Below are 18,288 nucleotides of genomic sequence, written 5' to 3' on the forward strand. Positions count from 1 at the left end.
AAAAGTGAATAAGATGAAATTGCAAAAAATGGTTGTATATTCAGTTTTTCGTGAATTTCTCGAACAACCCCTAAGATAATTAGATCATCGACCACTCGTATGAAAGCTGAATGTCTCACCTTTCCAACGAACTACAAGCATCTTCGTAATGCCACCGAGTCGCCATCTAGAGCTTTAGAAATTGGAAAAAAGTGAATAGAATTTGTCAAAAAGTGTTTTCAGTTTGTGAATTTCAAACCGCCTGCTACGAGCTGTAGAATTTGAATAAATAGAGTCTACAGTTTTTCATGAATTTCTCAACAACTCCTTAAGATAATTATATCAGACGATAGTTTTTCTTCAATTTCTCGACATTTTTATAAGATAATTAGATTATCGAATTTTCAGTTTTTCGTGAATTTCTCAACAACCCCTATAAGATAATTACATCATCGACCACTCTTATAAGAAAGCTGAATGTCTCACCTTTCCAACGAACCCACTGGATCTTCGTACTGCTGCCGAGTCGCCATCTANGAGCTTTAGAAATTGGAAACAAAAAGTGAATAGGCAATAACGGAATATGAAGAAGCAATAGCAAATATAAATATTTTATTTAAAACAACATCAATACACAACGAATTGAAGCACCCCCTAGATTAGCAAGGACATAATATAAGACCGTATCAAATTTAACACGTCGTACTCTACTTTGGTTCTTAGCCGATTACAATAAACATACATCGAATTTTGGCAGTTTCACATGACGGGCGCGCGTTTGCGAAGATAAAAATTAGTAAAAACATGAAGAATGTATGCAAATTTACGCTATAATAATAGTATTAATAAAAAAAAAAATGCGACATCATTGCGCTTGCAACGTTTCCCCTGGCTGCGGCTGATAGATGCTCTCCGTCCTCTTGTCCAGTTTACTGGCAATCCTCGATAGAGTGAAGAGGAAGTCTGCCAACCTGTTCATGTACACTTGAGCCTCCTTATCCAAGCCTCCTTCCCTTACCAGAGGCACCAGAACCCTTTCGGTTCGTCTGCACAACGATCTCGCCACGTGCAACGAAGCGCTGCATATTCCACCACCCTGAAAACACGTCCACCGTTAAACATATTGTCTGAAAGATATCAGCTGAAACTTACTGGAATTATGTAGAGCTCTGGCGCCGGCAATTCCTTCGAATACTTGCTATTCCACTCCTCCAGCTCTTTCGTGTGTTTCTTCGGTATCTTCTGCTTGGACATCGAGTCGTACTTCGAAATCGCTGTGTTTATATCTATCAGCACCGTCTGGATTCTCGTCAATTTGTGGATGTACTCGTGCTGCGCTTCCACCGCATACTCCTTAGTTAAACTGCAACACATTTATCACAATTAAAACAACTTTCTCATACACATCCATTTCTATTACTGATTTCAATAACGCACAACTTACCCAATGTAACTCAGCAGCTCCTCAGTGGCTCCGATGGCATAGAATATCCGATCATCCTTGTTCAGGATTTCCCCTGTAAGCTTTGCCGATTTCCCATCGTCTCCACTGAATGCACTCCTAAAACATACTCATAATGAAACCGATGAACAACTAGTGGCAATAATAATCCACTTACTCCCTTGTGCAGTTCCTGATTAAGTTGAAACTGGGTCCGGAGATCAGGCGCCTTGTGAACATTATGAGCCACCTCCTTCAGAACCAATTCGATTATTATTATTGTCAGCCTTCTCGCGAGGTTAAGTTTAATAACATCAGCGCGACGTCAATGTCATATCAATAATAATAACCACTTTCGTCTGGAAAAGTTCTGCGGAAACAACAATTATAATTATAAATTACACTTTATAATTTTTTATTTTCCATACATTATTTTCGATACGCATACGAATTCGTCATCGATAAGCATTTATTATTACCATTATAAGCATAAAACTGCTGCGTTTAATTGAACGCAGCTTAATTGATATTTAATCTTTCTGATTAGTGCAAATCGATTACAGATACGAAAATAACAACAATATCTTCTTGAAAGCAACTCGACTTTAGCATACTTGATAATTACTTAGAATCAAAAGCACGAAGTTTATCTTTATAATATTTCAAGCATTGTTAACGATTTGGTTTTGTGCAAATTCAATAAATAATAAAGATATCTAAACTGTACATTTGGTTGCATCATTAATTATATGTTTACTTCTATATTTCTTTAGTACATATTAATCTGTGATTAATAAAAATTAATACAAACAGATTACGAGAATAACTGTAATTGTATTCTTTGTTAAATCAATAATTCGAGTCAAAGATTTATGCAATTCCTTATGCAAATCGTGTACAACAGGTTGCTTTTACGACCATAACACATTTGTTACTTAACCCTTGTCTGCACATTCAATTTGCGAATATTATCGATTTTCTTTGTTGTCATCGTGCTTGGGGTAGGACTATGAATTTTGCCTTCCTCAACTATTCCACGAGTTCTGCAACGAATAAGGCTCTTGTCCTGTACAAACATCTTCTGAGGCAGTGCGAGAAGCTGCCGAAGGGGCCCAAGGAGCATTACAAGTTCATGATAAGACAGGTGATTATTTGTGATTTATCCGAGGGTTTTGCTGAGGTTGTTTGTTGCAGAGCTACAAGCAGCATGTCAAGGAGACTGATGACGAGAGAATAGGGCAGATTATAAAGAGGGCTTACGAAGACGCCGATTGGATTTTGAAAAAAGTAATTAATTTTGATTTATTGATATGTGTTGTTAATTATCTGTTGCAGTATTTGTCGAAGTAAATAAGTAAAGATAATGTTGGTCCCGCTGGTGATGAGTTATGGCACCATCGAGGTGAAGAACTTCTGGAACGCAATATACGTGTACTTCAATAGGCCGCATCTAGTTAATCGTAAATTGGTCAGCATAAGCCACGTGTATTTGTATTCAGTGGAATACAACAGCGCGAGCAATCGTTTAAGAGATGTGATCAATTACGCTTCGCTGATGGACGAGACGTCGAAGGTGGAAACGCTTTCCAAAGAGAACTTATCGAATCTGGTGGATAACATGCTGAGACCTTACGACAAAGATTGCAAGTTGACGGAGGTGAGTTTCGAGGAGATGAAGGAATCTTTGAGCGGAGTTTTCATCTCGTTGAGAATTCTGTATCCGTCGAACGCGAAGAGCAACAATTGCGTGGAAATCGCGCTTTTTGATAAGAATAAGTCTACGGCGACGTTTCTGGCCGCGACTTCGAAAGATAAATTCACTTTAGTTGCGCCGCCGTTTCCGTACACGTTCGAGCATGATCGGAGCGGTCATTTGAAGCTCGTGATACATTTGGACGAGGCGAGTACCCCGAGCGCTGGTTGGTTGGATAACAAGGTGTTCAACAAGATATTGAAATGGGCGGAGGAGTATGATGAAAGTAAAGATCCGCAAGAGTCTCTTTGTTTGATCTCCACCGAATTGTACTGCAGCAAGTACAGGGAGTTGAAGGAAAAGTACGGACAACGCATGGTGGCTGTAAGTATTCAAAGCGATTGGTCAATTGAAATGTTGATGTTTTTTTTACTTGATGTTTAGATGTGGCAAGAGAACACGGATCCTCTGAAGTTTGTCTACGAAGACGTAGCTATAGCGACTTACTTGATTTGCCTGTGGCACAAGATCGATGCGGAGAGTAAACCGAGCTTCGTGGATTTGGGATGCGGGAACGGATTGCTGGTGTACATTTTGAATCAGGAGGGTTTTCCGGGCAGCGGAATCGACGTGAGGAAGAGGAAAATCTGGGATCAGTACCCGGAGCAGGTGCAACTGGAGGTGAAGACTATAATACCTTCGGAGTCTTCGCTCTTCCCTGAAGCGGATTGGATCATCGGCAATCATTCGGACGAGTTGACCCCTTGGATACCGGTGATAGCGGCGCGTAGTTCGAGATCGACGAATTTCTTCGTTCTGCCGTGCTGCTGCTACCAGTTCAACGGTCGCAAGTACATAAGAAAGAACACGGGCGTCAGTCAGTACAATGAGTATTTGGGGTACGTGGAGGAGGTTTCGAAGACGTGCGGGTTCGTCGTTGGCGTGGATAAGCTGAGGATACCGTCGACGAAGAGGACGTGCATCGTGAGCTTCAAACGGAACGAGGAGCAGGATTACGATGAAATCGACGCCGATATCAGCAAATTGATAGATCAGAGCGGCGGCGGCGGATGCTGGGTGAAGGATTTCCAAGCGCGAGAGAAAGTGGAGAGGGTGAGGAATTGCACGCAGGTGGATCGAACGATCGTCACGAGATTGGTGAACCTCGTTGCCGGAGTACTGCTGAAGTACAAGAATCATTCGTTCAAGAGGGACGGTAAAGTTTGGAACGCTGGCATACAAATGCCGATCTCGGATTTGGCGGAGAAATTGGATCCGAACGATTTGAAACTGCTGAAGAAGGAATGCGGTGGATTGCAGACGCTCATGAAGAATCACCGGTACATATTCGACGTTCGGCACGGCGGTGTTCGGGTCAGAGAACCGATGCTCTACAAGGACGTGCAGAAGTACAAGGAGAAACCTTGCTGGTTCTTCAGGAACCATCCGCACGGTTGCTTGCACTACGACGAATGCGCCTACAAACATTAAATTAGTTCAATTACTGTACTATAAGAATATATATATATCGTATTTTTTGATGTAATTACAAGAATTAATATAAACAAGTCTCCTCTTCGTTACTTTAAAACTAAATATTTAATTGAAACGAGAATTACTTCCACAATTTATCAAATAAACTAAATCATGTTTAATGAATGTCTATTATAAATTGTGTAAACTAAATTCAAATAGTTCATAATTGTAACTGTCAAGTGTATATTGGAAAAACTAGTCATAATTCTCTACAGCAAAACAATATTCTATTCATTGTACGCATTAGATAATAAATATGTAACTTAAGGCGTTTGTTTTTACTTAAGTACCCAAATCTGTCAAAATTGACAGTTTTTTTTTGACACATGTCACATTTAAGTATATAAAAGCATTGGGCAATGTTGATAAATTACGTAATTGTTGTGACTTCTTGCACATATTAGAGAACATTAAAAATTTAGTTGATTTTGTAGTAATTACTTGAGAGATCGTCAGAAATTACTCAAATTCATCTTGCATCGGTGTAATTCAAATTATATTATATAAAAAAAATAATATACAAAAGTTTGTTTTTTTTTAAAGGATTTTTTTTTATACATTTTTCTCCCTTCTCAAATTTTATTCATATACTTATAATACATACAAAACGCAAATTTGAAAAGTCAATAATTTATATGATGCCAATCTTGTTGGCAACATCGAGGGCATCGTAATCCCTCGCCAGACGCACGTAAGCCTTCTTCTGGCCGTCGGGCCTGATCAGAGTGTTCACATTGGCGACGTTGATGTCGTACAGTTTCTTGACGGCGGCCTTGATGTGGTGCTTGTTGGCGCGCACGTGCACCAGGAACACGAGCGTGTTGTTGTCCTCGATCTTCTTCATGGCGGCTTCAGTGGTCAACGGGTATTTGATGATGTTGTAAGCGTCCATGCGGTTCCTGTTGGGAACGGACTTCCTCGGGTACTTCGGTTGCCTGGGAGTCTTGAAGGTCCTCGGCTTGCGGAAGTGCACCGAGTGGCGGATCTTGCGGACGAGGGTGCCGTTTGGTCCCTTGATCACCTACAAAGCGAAAACACACATTTCAACATTTAGAGAAAAAAAAATATGCGACTTCGTCATAATACGAATAATTCGTATTCGATTTCAGTACTATGTTTAACAATGTTTCTTTTCATTATTTTTTTTCTCAAAGAGATTCCCACATATAAATCATCATTTGCATTTAAAAAAAAACAAGATAGAATAAACAATTGATTGTAATTTACCTTCTTTTGGACAACCTTCGCCTTCTCCATGGCAGCCTTAAGCTTGGCCAGCTTGCTGGGTTTAGCTGGAGCATGGAGACGAGGTTTCGACAGAATGCTCTTGGTCGGTTGAGATGGCTTGGCGGATTTGGGGAGGGTTCCCTTCTTTACGGACTTCAATGAAGTCTTTGGTGCAACCTTGCCCTTTCCAGCAGTGGCTGGTTTCTTGTCGGCAGCCTTCGCAGCTGGCTTAGCAGCAGCAGGCTTGGCCGCTGGCTTAGCTGCAGCCGGAGCCTTGGCTGGGGCAGCCGCAGGCTTCTTCTTTTCTGCTGGCTTAGCAGCTGAAATACATCAACAAAAACTATTAAACAACATACCACAACAAACTTAACCAAACAATTCGCATGTTAGGTTATACATATATATATATGTATATATCAGAGAGAGTTAAAGGTTGATTTCATTTAAGATTCAAAGAGATTCCCACTCATTAAGTCATCATTGAAAAAACAAAGAGTGCTTTGCTCGATAGCGTTGGGTCGACATGCGGACGACTCGCAACAGCCTCGTGGCTCACGCATCGAAAACAATCACAAGTGAACGGTGAATTTTCGATAAATACGCACGAAATTCGCGTGCATTCCTACGTACCATCGAACAGAGCACTCGAAACGATACGATTTCACTTAAATTGTAAATTATAAACAAGTCTTACCGGGTTTATCCGTCGATTTGGGTTTCGGTGGGGCCATGTTTGTAAAAAGAACCACACTAAAAGGAAGCAGACATGGCTACGATTCCGGATGTCAACTTTGGGACATGCGCGTTGCGCATCAAGCGCCAAATTCAAAATCCACAACGAACATTCAGTAAAAAAAAAAAAACCGATCCAATCCGATTTACAAAATACACATCAATTAAATACATTTAATTACACAATTCTACTTAAACTATAATCATCTTAAGTTAAATTACAATAAACAACGAATCAAACTTTAAGGCGTTTCTCTTCTTCTTACAAGCTTACTTCTTTCAATACCAATACGAGAAAAATAAAAAAATCTAAATGTTCAAACAAGAATGAACAATTGTTGAAATGTATAAATAATACATTTATAACTTATATATTGTATTCAATTAATTTCTTTAACATTAGAATTTGTATTTGTATCAAAAAAAAATACATACATCACATTACGTTTAATCATTTTGTAACTTAATACTTTATAACTTAAAGCAGAGCATCCCAACGTTGTTATTAACTTATAATACGTATTAGTTATGTCTGTTAAATACTAAAGTATTAATAATATCTACGAATAGTTTAATTAAACTTATGTTAATGACAGATTAATTGTCATTAATGACAAAATAATTGTCACATTATTATATGTCAAATGTTAATTCTAACATGATAACAGTTACGTTTCATTCCTGTTGTCGTTTATGAAGAGGGGCTACCAGCAGACGACACCTGTTCGCGCGATTGCTTCGATACAAACAAGCGATGTCTTCGGTGTTGAAAATGTTGGGAGACGTCGGTGAAAACAGGAAAATCAAAACTTTTCCGAAACCCTTTTCCATCGCGATGACCCCATACGGACGCACAGATTTCGCGGAAGAAACGCGTAAAATGTGCGTGCAAAATAGGCACAGTCTGCTGACGAGTCTGAAGATCTGCAAAGTTATCATTCTGGGCGACGTGTGCGTTGGAAAAACGTGTATAGTCAATAGGTATAGCATAGTAAAACGCAATTGTTTCGAGTTTTTCAATTGTTTTTTTTTTTGCAGATTCTGCCATCAAGTGTTCGAGTCCAATTACAAAGCGACGATCGGCGTCGATTTCGAGGTGGAAAAGTTCGAAATCCTCAACGTTCCATACAACTTGCAAATGTAATGTAATTTTAATTTCGATAATTTAGTGCACTAAATCTTGTTCGTTTTCAGTTGGGATACTGCAGGGCAGGAGAGATTCAAATGCATAGCGCAGGCTTATTACAGATCGGCTCACGGTATACTTTAATAATTTTTTTTTTGTTGTAAATTATCTTCGTTAAATTAACTAATTTCAGTTGTAATCATAGTCTTCGATTTAACGAACGTAACGACTCTGTCCAACAGCAAGATTTGGCTCAGAGAAGCCTTGGCCGCGAACAGCTTAAGACCATACCTGTTTCTAGTTGGAACCAAAAAAGATCTAATGGTAAATCCGCAAATTACAACTGAAAATCCAATTATTTTTTTTATTCGTTTCAGTCCAAAGCAAGTTATAGAGTCGTCGAATCTTATGGGGCTAAAGTTGCGAACGATATGGGTGGTGAATATTGGGGAATCTCTTCGAAAACCGGCGAAAACGTTGCGAAACTCTTCTTCCGCGTTGCCGCTTTAGCATTCGAAGATTCGATTGCGAAAGAAGGCGAGAAAATTGAAAAGACTTTCATCAATTCGGATCTCGTCTGTACGTTTGATCATTTGATTATAGTTTGTTGATGGTTTTGTTACAAATTTAAGTTTTTTTCAGCTTTCAAGAAGAATCAAGAGAAGAATGATAAACAGGATAGAAGCATTTGCGGTGCCAAATGCAATTGATTAATGATTTAAGAGTGTAAGCGAATTCTAGTCACTATATTTTATTACCTAATAAACACGTATTTTTGTCTAATATCAATAAATCTTTATTACTAATTTTACTTGAAATTTATGCAACCCATTCAACTTCTTCCAATAAGAACCAAAAGAAATACAACAATTAGACAAAAATTTATTGAGTCAATAATTTTGTTAACGTATCAACAAATTCTATCTAACATTACTAAATTCTTTGTTTTCTTAACATTCAATAATTTCAATAGAAGTTTATGCAACCAACAAATCAATGAAATCAAACATTTTGAATTATCGCCATTGCTTTGTTTCAGTTAAATAAAATTGACGTTTTCAATGGATTAAATTAACAATTAATGCTTAAAAATCAAACGTAAATCTGCAATTTATATAACATTATTAAACATTATATAACATTATTAAATTCTTTGTTTTCTTAACATTCAATAAAAGTTTATGCAACCAACAAAACAATGAAATCAGACATTTTGAATGATCGCCATTGTTTTGTTTCAGTTAAATAAAATTGACGTTTTCAATGGATTAAATTTAACAATTGATGCTTAAAAATCAAACGTAAATCTGCAATTTATATTAACGAGCGTTCGTTAATCAATGATTGAATTTGATATATGGACGTTTTTAATCGTTTAATAAATAATTGTAATGAATCATTAATACCAATCAATTAATGTAAAAAATGACATTTGGCAGCAATTATTACACTATAAACGCCAATTATTCAAATTGAATAATCGCAAAATCACACGTAAATTAATCATAAAATTTAATTGTAATTTGCTGGAATATAAAGCATTTTGTAACGTAAATACAAAGCACTCTGTAACGTAAATAGAAAGCGTTTTGTAACAGGTATTTAAAATTTAAAATGGAAAACAAAAGAAAAATAGAAAATGGCGACCAAATTTTCAACATCATAAAAATGCATGAAATTTTATACAATTGATACGTTTTTTAGAGACAATAAGAATCGAATTCGTTTCCTTATTGGTATAAGTATTATAATTTACGTATTATACACGTAATTTTTGATGAATTAAACATGCAAAATAAGATTCGTTGTTTTTAAATTAGATTCTATTACGAGTAATTTCAAGGACTGTTCTGATATGTATTTGATTATTCATGTTAATTCGTGTCCCAATAACATCTTAAGTTCTTTGGTCGCTCGTTTCAAACGAAAACACGTACAGTTTCTACGCTCGTCGCGATTGCGTTATGTAATAGTGATGCCATGTGTGTAGCTGGTGTGGCCTAACGGCAAGGCTGAAAATAACGAGGATCGTAGGAGTGCATGAATGTTTTGGTCTCTAAGCTATGGGCAGAGACTTTGGTTAGAATCGGAGAGCGTACGTGTGCGGTGCTGAACGAGAGCGAGAGTGTGCTAATTCCTTCCTCCTTCGGGGCACAAAGAATCCAATTAGCTTCGAACACGCACACAGTTGCGTACGAATCGAAATACGAAACAGACGAAAAGAATTCGAGTGCGTCCAGTTTTTGTTTTTTTTTTGCCTTCCTTCTTTTTGGATCGCAGCAATCCGTGACGGAGAAAACAAGAGTGCACTGGAGGAACGTCAACACGATCGTAACTGATAGCAACAGGTGAGTGCGGCGGTGCCCCAAGGGAAGGTACGAGAACCTCGAGGGGTTTTATGGAAGATGAGACATATTCGAATCGAATCTAAAATCTGCACACTCGCACACTTCAACTATATATATATATATATATAATACGTTCGTTGCGTAACGTTCTAGATTATTATTATTTTATTTATTATTCGATGTGCCAGTCAGCGCGCCGAAGACAATCGATCAAATTTCCGAAATTTACATTGAATACGTACGGATTTGTCAGCAACTTTTTTTTTCTTGTTGTCGTTGTTGTTCATGTTTTCTTATAACTCCTTTAACATTTCAAATGTACTTTCATCGTTTCCTGTTGCGCAAAGCACTATTTCATATTTCGTCTTTGTTTTTTTCCTTCGTTAAATTAATAATCGCACGTTAATTATTCGCACGCGATTCGTTTGGCAATGAGCTTTTTACCAATATTCCAAACACGCAATGTTTTGCAATTCTTTTAAAATACTTACGGAAATTTCGTTTGTGTTACGTTCGAAACCCTGCTTTTCAGTATGCTTCGAGTCTAAATTGAATAATTGATGACGGATAAGCGATAGACACGTTTCAACCTTCACCATCATCATCATTGACTCAACAAGTTTTATTCATACGTCACTAAACATTGCTAATATTAAGCAAACTTATGCAGATTTACCATAATTACTTAACGATTCTAATTAAGAATAGTCGAAAACTTAAGTCGAAATCATGACCATGAACTTAAGATGACTTACGGATTTACTTACTGTTTACGAATACTTGTTTTTATCTCTCTACGTTGCGTCAGTGCGTAATAAGAAGGTTAACAAAAAAAAAATATATCAATAAATTTAAATTTCGGTTTATTGTTCAATAACTCAACTTTGACAGCTTATAACTGAATAATGGTAGACAGTACAAATTTGGCGGTATGCTCATTGGAAAGGTCACAGTTTTATCTTTAAAATGCACATTTGCTGATGTAATTACTACACTCAGTTATTGAGTAATTAAAGAAAGAAGCAGATTAAAACTTAGATCAAAATTAATTACTCAACTTGGACAGCTTGTAACAGATGAACGATTACTGTCACATATTTGATAGTAGGCTTATTAGAAACGTCGTAATTTTATCTTTAATTTGAATGTTCAAATAATCTGATCGGCACGAGTAGTAGTTAAGAATTAATGAAAAAGTGAAATCATTTCAAAAATTGTCTAATAATAATAAACTTAACTTAAAAAAAAAGTTCGAGTCCATTTACACTTAATTAGATTTTAAGTAATTGTAACAACAAATTTTTTTTGTCCTTGTTCGTAACGTAACTTAACGTAAAAGAAATACACATTTCTTTACACTTAAGAAACGTTTCAATAAAACTAAATTTTGAATAATTGAAATAACATTTCTTTGTGTCTATTCGTAACGTAACTTAACTTAACTTAACGTAACGTAAAATAAAAGTACACATTTTTTTACACTTAAGAAAAGTTTCAATATAATAAAATTTTGGATAATTGAAATAACATTTCTTTGTGTCTATTCGTAACGTAACGTAGCGTTAAAAGAAAGTACACTTGAGAAAACTTTAAATAAAATTAAATTTTGGATAATTGAAATAACATTTCTTTATATCTATTCGTAACGTAACGTAACTTAACGTAAAGTAACTTAACGTAAAATAAAAGTACACATTTCTTTACACTTAGAAAAAGTTTCAATAAAATTAAATTTTGAATAATTGAAATAACATTTCTTTGTGTCTATTGGTAACGTAACTTAACGTAACGTAGCTTAAAAAGAAAGTACAAGTTTTTTTACACTTGAGAAAACTTTAAATAAAATTAAATTTTGGATAATTGAAATAACATTTCTTTGTGTCTATTCGTAACGTAACTTAACGTAACGTAAAATAAAAGTACACATTTCTTTACACTTAGAAAAACTTTAAATAAAATTAAATTTTGGATAATTGAAATAACATTTCTTTATATCTATTCGTAACGTAACGTAACTTAACGTAACGTAAAATAAAAGTACACATTTCTTTACACGTAAGAAAAGTTTCAATAAAATTCAATTTTGGATAATTGAAATAACATTTCTTTGTTTCTATTGGTAACGTAAGTTAACGTAACGTAGCGTAAAAAGAAAGTACAAATTTCTTTACACGTGAGAAAACTTTAAATAAAATTAAATTTCAGATAATTGTAATAACATTTCGTAACGTAATTGGTAATTGAAAAAAAAATAAAAATAATAAAGTAGAAGTATCTTTTACACATCAAATAACATTAAATTCGCGCTAATTGTAATAGTAGATAATGGCAACAAATTGCTCGAATATTTGTCGGTTCAAAGGACAACACGCATTTAATACATCGTCCTCTATCAGCGACATTGCGAACATAACATAAATCGTTACGTTACGTAACTGCAAATAGGATGTGACTCGTTGCGACTCGCTGTTCACCGCTTGTTATCATCGGCCGGCGAAACGTTACCGGAAATTCATTTGCACGTCTGAAAAAATGTTAATTCAATGGAAAATCAATGAGAAAACAACAATTAAAAATACGATAAATTTCCTTTCCATTTCGCTACATTTCCAGCGTCGTTGCACCCGAACAAAACAATGTTAATATACTTTAATCTTTAAGTTAAGTAAATTTTCGTTATTATTGTTGTTGTTGTTGTTGATTTTTATTGTTAGAAGCCAGTATACGAATTATGTAATATGTAGTTTGAATATCGACAAAGACAATGGGTTTGCGTGCGTGGAATAATTACGGTTTTGGCAAGTAATGCCATTCGCAAATACGCTGTGATATACGAATGTTGTTAATTGAACAATTACCCGAATATTGTTTTCTGTCTTCAATCTTTAACTCAACAAATGTATGCAATTCAGTTTTCAAAATGTGTTACAAATAAGATGTTTGAAACAAAGATTAGATCACGTATGCCAAGAATTGTATAAAAGTAACAGTTCTTTTATTATCTTGATGCAATTGTTTAAAAAGATGCTTTCTCCAACAGAAATAGACTTATTGAATTCTAAATTTTAAAGAAGTCTGCGATTCCCGATTGTCGTGCGATTCGATCTCGCAGCTTCTTGTTCAAATTTGCAAATCGATTTCAACTTTAACAACTTATAACAAAAGAATAATGCAGACTATAGATCTCGTTGTAGGATCATTGGAAAGGCCATAGTTTTGTCTTTAAAATGCATATTCACTGATCTAATTAGTGCACTCGATTAATGAGTAATTTAAAAATAAAAGATGAACTCATTTTTTTATTAGATGGAAATTTATTGCTCAACTTTGTCAGCTTATAACAGACGAACGATTAATGTCACATATTTGATAGTAGGCTTATTAGAAACGTCGTATATTTATCTTTAAATTGCACATTCATTGATCTAATTAGTACAATTGGTTCTTGAGTAATTTAACAATAAAGAGATGAACACGTTTCTTAAATAGATGACAATGTATTACTCAACTTTGTCAGCTTATAACAGATGAACGATCAATGTCACATATTTGATAGTAGGCTTATTAGAAACGTCGTATATTTATCTTTAAATTGTATATTCACTGATCTAATTAGTACAATCGGTTGTTGAGTAATTTAACAATAAAGAGATGAACACGTTTCTCAAATGGATCGAAATTTATAACTCAACTTATAACAGATGAACTATTTCTGTCTCAATTTTCAGTAGTAGGCTTATTAGAAACGTCATAATCTTTAATTAACATATTAACATATTAACAAAAAATGAAGTCATTACAATAAATCGAAAAATTCAAATTTGCAAATCGATTTCAACTTTAACAGCTTATAACAAAAGAATGATGCAGACTACAGATCTGGTAGTACGATCATTGGAAAGGTGATAGTTTTGTCTTTAAAATGTATATTCACTGATCTAATTAGTACACTTGGTTATTAAGTAATTTAAAAATAAAGAGATGAACGCATTTTTCAGTAATTGCACGCTGATTGGTTTAATTTCTCAAATAATGTAGCTTCCATTTGACCCACTTAGAGTCTGCATAAACTTGTTCTATAATGAAGGACACAGTTTACATTCATTATTTGATTCACTCGACTTTGTTTTGTTGTTGTTGTTCTTTGTTTGTTTACTTCTTAGTTAGTTGTGTAATCAACAAAATTCGGTTAACGTTTAGGTGAAATCATGCGAAGACACAACAAACAAACAGACAGTAATTCCTTGTTCGAATTAAGTATTTTTTTTGATTTGGAAGACGGAATCGTTTTGGAGTGGAATGGACTTTGCCGCTGATAAAAGATTAGCGCGCGTTCGAATATCTGTGGAGGAGATCGCTTCGTCGGTTTTATGAACTGTAAACCGGATTCGGTGCATTTCAATCAATAGCCAAGATATTTCGTTACTTCAGGTTCAGAAATTGCAAAATTGAATTACTTTCTTCGCTACTATAATTAAACTACAATAGTATCGTTTTTTTTTTACTTGTGTTGTTTCCTTCCATTGATTTTTGTATGCAAAATCGGCATTATTGTCCGTTTTTTGCACGAAATTGCACAACGCATTCGTCCGCATTCCGAAGATATGATGACCCGATTTGTTTTTGTGTTGCATTGCGCAACATTACTTCAATTCCAAATTTATGAAAATATTATTAAATTTAGCAATTAAATTTCTAATTTTAATGGAATATTGGAAACGTTATACTTTTATCTTTAATTTGCGTATTCAATGACCTAAATAGCGTTAGTGGTTGTCGAATAATTCAATAAAAGGTGAAGTATCCTCTTTCAAAAATCGAATTTTATTGACTTAAATTTTGACAACTTATAACAATTGAAAAACGCACATCACAAGTTTGGAAATGCGCTCAATGGAAAGGTTGTACTTTTATCTTTAATTTGCGTATTCAATAATCTAAATAGCGTTAGTGGTTGTCGAGAAATTCAATAAAAGGTGAAGTATCTTCTTTCAAAGATCGAATTTCATTAACTAAAACTTTGACAACTTATAACAAAAGAACGGCGAAAACCACAAATTTGGCAATTGACTCATTGGAAAGGTTATAATTTCACCTTTAATTTGCACATTCAATGATCTAAATAGCGTTAGTGGTTGTCGAATAATTCAATAAAAGGTGAAGTCACTTCTTTCAAAGATCGAATTTCATTAACTTAAACTTTAACAACTTATAACAATTGAAAAACACAAATCACAAGTTTGGAAATGGACTCAATGAAAAACTTGTAATTTTATCTTTAATTTGCGTATTCAATAATCTAAATAGCGTTAGTGGTTGTCGAGTAATTCAATAAAAGGTGAAGTATCTTCTTTCAAAGATCGAATTTGATTGACTTAAACTTTGACAACTTATAACAAAAGAACGGCGAAAACCACAAATTTGGCAATTGACTCATTGGAAAGGTTATAATTTTATATTTCATTTGAGCGTTGAATGATCTATTTAGTGTTAGTAGTTGTCGAGTAATTAAATAAAAGATGAAGACACTTTTTTTCGAAGCTCGAATTTGATTGACGATGACTTTAATAACTTATAACAGAGTAAACCACGAAATGGAAATGGGTTCATTGGAAAGGTTATAATTTTACCTTTAATTTGCATATTCAATGATCTAAATAGCGTTAGTGGTTGTCGAGTAATCCAATAAAAGGTGAAGTATCTTCTTTCAAAGATCGAATTTGATTGACTTAAACTTTGACAACTTATGACAATTGAAAAACGCACATCACAAGTTTGAAAATGGAAAGGTTATACTTTTATCTTTAATTTGAGCATACAACGATCTATTTAGTGTTAGTAGTTGTTGAGTAATTAAATAAAAGGTGAAGACATCGCGAAAAATATTTCACAGTTTCAAATCTTATTTATGAAAGACAACTATACGAAAATAAGCAAAACAAATTAATGAGAAAACACGAGACGAAATTGTTGTATGTTTGCGCGATGATTCGTATGTTTGTGTCCGTAATCGCAAGAGATGATTACAACTCATCGTCGAAATTCTGCCAGTCAGTGTTTTTGCACCGAAAAAAAAAACACTGATGCGTGCAGAGTTTTTTCAATTAATTATATTTAATTAGATATCGTCGAATACAAATTTTTCATTTGTTTATTGTTTCAATTGTTTCGTTTTGCAGAAGGAAACAGACGCCGCCTTAGATCATTTTCGTTTCGTTCGAAACATGGAATACGTGTCAAGGTGTACCGCAAAGCGAGCAATAGATTAATTACGTGCGAATCGTGTTTAAAAATTAATTATATTTTTTTTTTCTAGAGTCATTTTCATTATTGTTTTCTAGCGAATTGCGTAATATACGCGATTCTTCCAATCCAATTTTTCTTTTCAGTTTGTTGTTTCGTTCCCTCTTCTCCGCTTTGTCGTCGTTGTTATTGTAATTTCGAAACCAGTCTTCGGCGAAAATGCATGCACTTCTACGATCTGACGTAAGTTCGTAAGTCTCTCGCACTTTCCTTCTCCAATTCTCTTCCTTCCTCCGCCAACACTCTCTTCTCTCCTGCAACGATCTGCAACTCTCCCAAACGCGAAGCGTTTATAAAGGATTCTGTCCTCATGCGGACCCACACATTCGTGTTTCGGCATTCGCATCGATCGTTTCAATTTTTTGCCAAAATTGTTCGGTTCTTCTTGCGTCGTTACGGTTACGGTTAATGTTACGTTCGTGTCACCACTTACGAGGATGGACGTGTTTGGCAACATTAATCAATGCGCTGTCGCTTACAACGCCTACTATTTTCTGGTACGTGAAATCAACAATCATCAAATTAATTTGATCAAAAAAAAATTTTTTTTCATCTTCGAAATTTTCAATCAAATTTTTGCAAATACACAAATTTCAAATTACACTTATATTGCAAACATCACAAATTTTTCAATATCACAAAAAAAACCTTATTTACCAATAAATTTTGCGATTTTGCAACGTGTTTTCGTAAATGTTTAAAATTATTCGTAAACATTATTCAATTAACTCGAAAACTATAAAACTTTTTACATATTTTTATAATTACAAACTAACAGGTATAAAATTGCGCTTTTATTGATATAACAGCTGTTGCAATACATTAATGCAACAACGAGAAATGACGGTTTATGTGTTTATTTTCACGGCTTTACCTTTCATTAAATTACTGAACAACCACTCAAGCTAATTCGATAGTTGAACATGCTAATTAAAGATAAAACTATGGCCTTTCCAACGAGCCTACTCGCTTATTAGTGGAATGCACTGTTAATCTATTATCAGTTAACAAGTTTAAGCCATAACAATTTTCGCATTTTTTTTTTCAATTTTTTATGATTACTTGATATTTCTAAAAAAAAAAATACATACTTGTATATTACATAAGAATCAGTCTTTTATTGCGCTTCTTTTCATACAAGAATTTTTTTAGTAATGTTAGTTAGTGTATGAGATAAATCGATTTTTTTCACGTTTTTTTCTTACTAAACATTACCGCATATCTTATAAAAATACTAGATCTTCTATTATCAAGATTCGACTATCAGTACATAAAATTATCGTCTCTAATCAATCATCAAACGTTATCGCTTCAATTCTGATAAACGACTTAACTTCGCTTACAAAAAAGTTCTATTTACGTATACAAAAAAATCCAATCTCAAAAAGTGAATTATGTTGAAAATAGTAAAAGTTAAATTTTATTGCATTTCTTTTTTCAATTAAACTTATTAGAACAATCCAATTTTCATTATCTGTTTTCGAGAATTGTTTTAACGTTATCTCAGAAAAATGATCTATAGTTTCTATAGTTATTAATAAATGCAACTCATACGTAGATTAGAAAATGGAATTTGTTACAAAATAGATAAATTTTTAATCATTGATAATTAATTGTAATTGTTAATCATTAGAAACGTTATAGTTTTCTCTTTAATTTGCACATTCAATGATCTAATTCAGCGCGAATATTAGTAGCAGTGATAAATTTTCCAAATATGTGCTAAAGTATAGATACATTCCTGTGCTCTTATCCATATTGCTGTAATTCACGTTCAAAGTTGAAAAAATGCTCAAAAAAAGCAGTGTTTTCACATTTCATTGATTTACTCGAAAACTATAAGACATAGAATGAATCCAAGAGATGCATATGAAAGCTGAATGTCTGGAGAATCTAGCAAGTA

General features: G+C 34.3%; 5 protein-coding genes across 5 annotated transcripts; 3 read left to right on the forward strand and 2 right to left on the reverse strand.

Annotated features, from left to right (window-relative positions):
* Positions 1 to 563: 563 nt before the first annotated feature.
* Positions 564 to 1,943, reverse strand: LOC108561119 (cob(I)yrinic acid a,c-diamide adenosyltransferase, mitochondrial-like). The gene is made up of 5 exons (XM_017918916.1): positions 1,849 to 1,943; positions 1,599 to 1,790; positions 1,424 to 1,540; positions 1,132 to 1,342; positions 564 to 1,075 (listed from the first exon to the last, which is right to left on the reverse strand). Exons 2-5 carry the CDS (start codon positions 1,658 to 1,660, stop codon positions 845 to 847), a joined length of 621 nt encoding a protein of 206 aa, XP_017774405.1. The 5' UTR covers positions 1,661 to 1,790; positions 1,849 to 1,943; the 3' UTR covers positions 564 to 844.
* A 672-nt stretch (positions 1,944 to 2,615) lies between these two features.
* On the forward strand, positions 2,616 to 4,653 carry LOC108561116 (probable tRNA (uracil-O(2)-)-methyltransferase). The gene is made up of 3 exons (XM_017918913.1): positions 2,616 to 2,707; positions 2,756 to 3,497; positions 3,558 to 4,653. The coding sequence occupies exons 2-3, from the start codon at positions 2,784 to 2,786 to the stop codon at positions 4,602 to 4,604; spliced, it is 1,761 nt and encodes a 586-aa protein (XP_017774402.1). The 5' UTR covers positions 2,616 to 2,707; positions 2,756 to 2,783; the 3' UTR covers positions 4,605 to 4,653.
* Positions 4,654 to 5,215: 562 nt separating this feature from the next.
* Positions 5,216 to 6,652, reverse strand: LOC108561117 (60S ribosomal protein L23a). The gene is made up of 3 exons (XM_017918914.1): positions 6,571 to 6,652; positions 5,877 to 6,196; positions 5,216 to 5,670 (listed from the first exon to the last, which is right to left on the reverse strand). Exons 1-3 carry the CDS (start codon positions 6,605 to 6,607, stop codon positions 5,281 to 5,283), a joined length of 747 nt encoding a protein of 248 aa, XP_017774403.1. The 5' UTR covers positions 6,608 to 6,652; the 3' UTR covers positions 5,216 to 5,280.
* A 710-nt stretch (positions 6,653 to 7,362) lies between these two features.
* LOC108561115 (ras-related protein Rab-34) lies at positions 7,363 to 8,444 on the forward strand. The gene is made up of 6 exons (XM_017918912.1): positions 7,363 to 7,589; positions 7,647 to 7,748; positions 7,803 to 7,867; positions 7,928 to 8,058; positions 8,112 to 8,313; positions 8,377 to 8,444. Exons 1-6 carry the CDS (start codon positions 7,363 to 7,365, stop codon positions 8,442 to 8,444), a joined length of 795 nt encoding a protein of 264 aa, XP_017774401.1.
* A 1,315-nt stretch (positions 8,445 to 9,759) lies between these two features.
* Positions 9,760 to 16,351, forward strand: LOC108561120. Its single transcript, XM_017918917.1, has 2 exons — positions 9,760 to 10,082; positions 16,262 to 16,351. The coding sequence occupies exons 1-2, from the start codon at positions 9,775 to 9,777 to the stop codon at positions 16,281 to 16,283; spliced, it is 330 nt and encodes a 109-aa protein (XP_017774406.1). The 5' UTR covers positions 9,760 to 9,774; the 3' UTR covers positions 16,284 to 16,351.
* Positions 16,352 to 18,288: the final 1,937 nt, after the last annotated feature.

This window comes from Nicrophorus vespilloides, unplaced genomic scaffold (assembly GCF_001412225.1).
Source record: "Nicrophorus vespilloides isolate i.1.1-1 unplaced genomic scaffold, Nicve_v1.0, whole genome shotgun sequence".
Taxonomy (NCBI): Eukaryota; Metazoa; Arthropoda; class Insecta; order Coleoptera; family Silphidae; genus Nicrophorus; species Nicrophorus vespilloides.

What these genes read in the sequence shown, in the direction of transcription:
- LOC108561119 (XM_017918916.1), bottom strand. Translation starts at nt 1,660, where the DNA reads ATGTTCACAAGGCGCCTGATCTCCGGACCCAGTTTCAACTTAATCAGG. An exon ending in ATCAGGAACTGCACAAGGGA is followed by an intron (nt 1,541 to 1,598) that starts GTAAGTGGATTA and finishes AGTATGTTTTAG; the next exon opens with GAGTGCATTCAGTGGAGACG. An exon ending in GAGCTGCTGAGTTACATTGG is followed by an intron (nt 1,343 to 1,423) that starts GTAAGTTGTGCG and finishes AATGTGTTGCAG; the next exon opens with TTTAACTAAGGAGTATGCGG.
- LOC108561116 (XM_017918913.1), top strand. Translation starts at nt 2,784, where the DNA reads ATGTTGGTCCCGCTGGTGATGAGTTATGGCACCATCGAGGTGAAGAAC. An exon ending in ACGGACAACGCATGGTGGCT is followed by an intron (nt 3,498 to 3,557) that starts GTAAGTATTCAA and finishes CTTGATGTTTAG; the next exon opens with ATGTGGCAAGAGAACACGGA.
- LOC108561117 (XM_017918914.1), bottom strand. Translation starts at nt 6,607, where the DNA reads ATGGCCCCACCGAAACCCAAATCGACGGATAAACCCG. An exon ending in CAAATCGACGGATAAACCCG is followed by an intron (nt 6,197 to 6,570) that starts GTAAGACTTGTT and finishes GATGTATTTCAG; the next exon opens with CTGCTAAGCCAGCAGAAAAG. An exon ending in CGAAGGTTGTCCAAAAGAAG is followed by an intron (nt 5,671 to 5,876) that starts GTAAATTACAAT and finishes TTCGCTTTGTAG; the next exon opens with GTGATCAAGGGACCAAACGG.
- LOC108561115 (XM_017918912.1), top strand. Translation starts at nt 7,363, where the DNA reads ATGTCTTCGGTGTTGAAAATGTTGGGAGACGTCGGTGAAAACAGGAAA. An exon ending in AAAACGTGTATAGTCAATAG is followed by an intron (nt 7,590 to 7,646) that starts GTATAGCATAGT and finishes TTTTTTTTGCAG; the next exon opens with ATTCTGCCATCAAGTGTTCG. An exon ending in GAACCAAAAAAGATCTAATG is followed by an intron (nt 8,059 to 8,111) that starts GTAAATCCGCAA and finishes TATTCGTTTCAG; the next exon opens with TCCAAAGCAAGTTATAGAGT.
- LOC108561120 (XM_017918917.1), top strand. Translation starts at nt 9,775, where the DNA reads ATGAATGTTTTGGTCTCTAAGCTATGGGCAGAGACTTTGGTTAGAATC. An exon ending in ATCGTAACTGATAGCAACAG is followed by an intron (nt 10,083 to 16,261) that starts GTGAGTGCGGCG and finishes TTCGTTTTGCAG; the next exon opens with AAGGAAACAGACGCCGCCTT.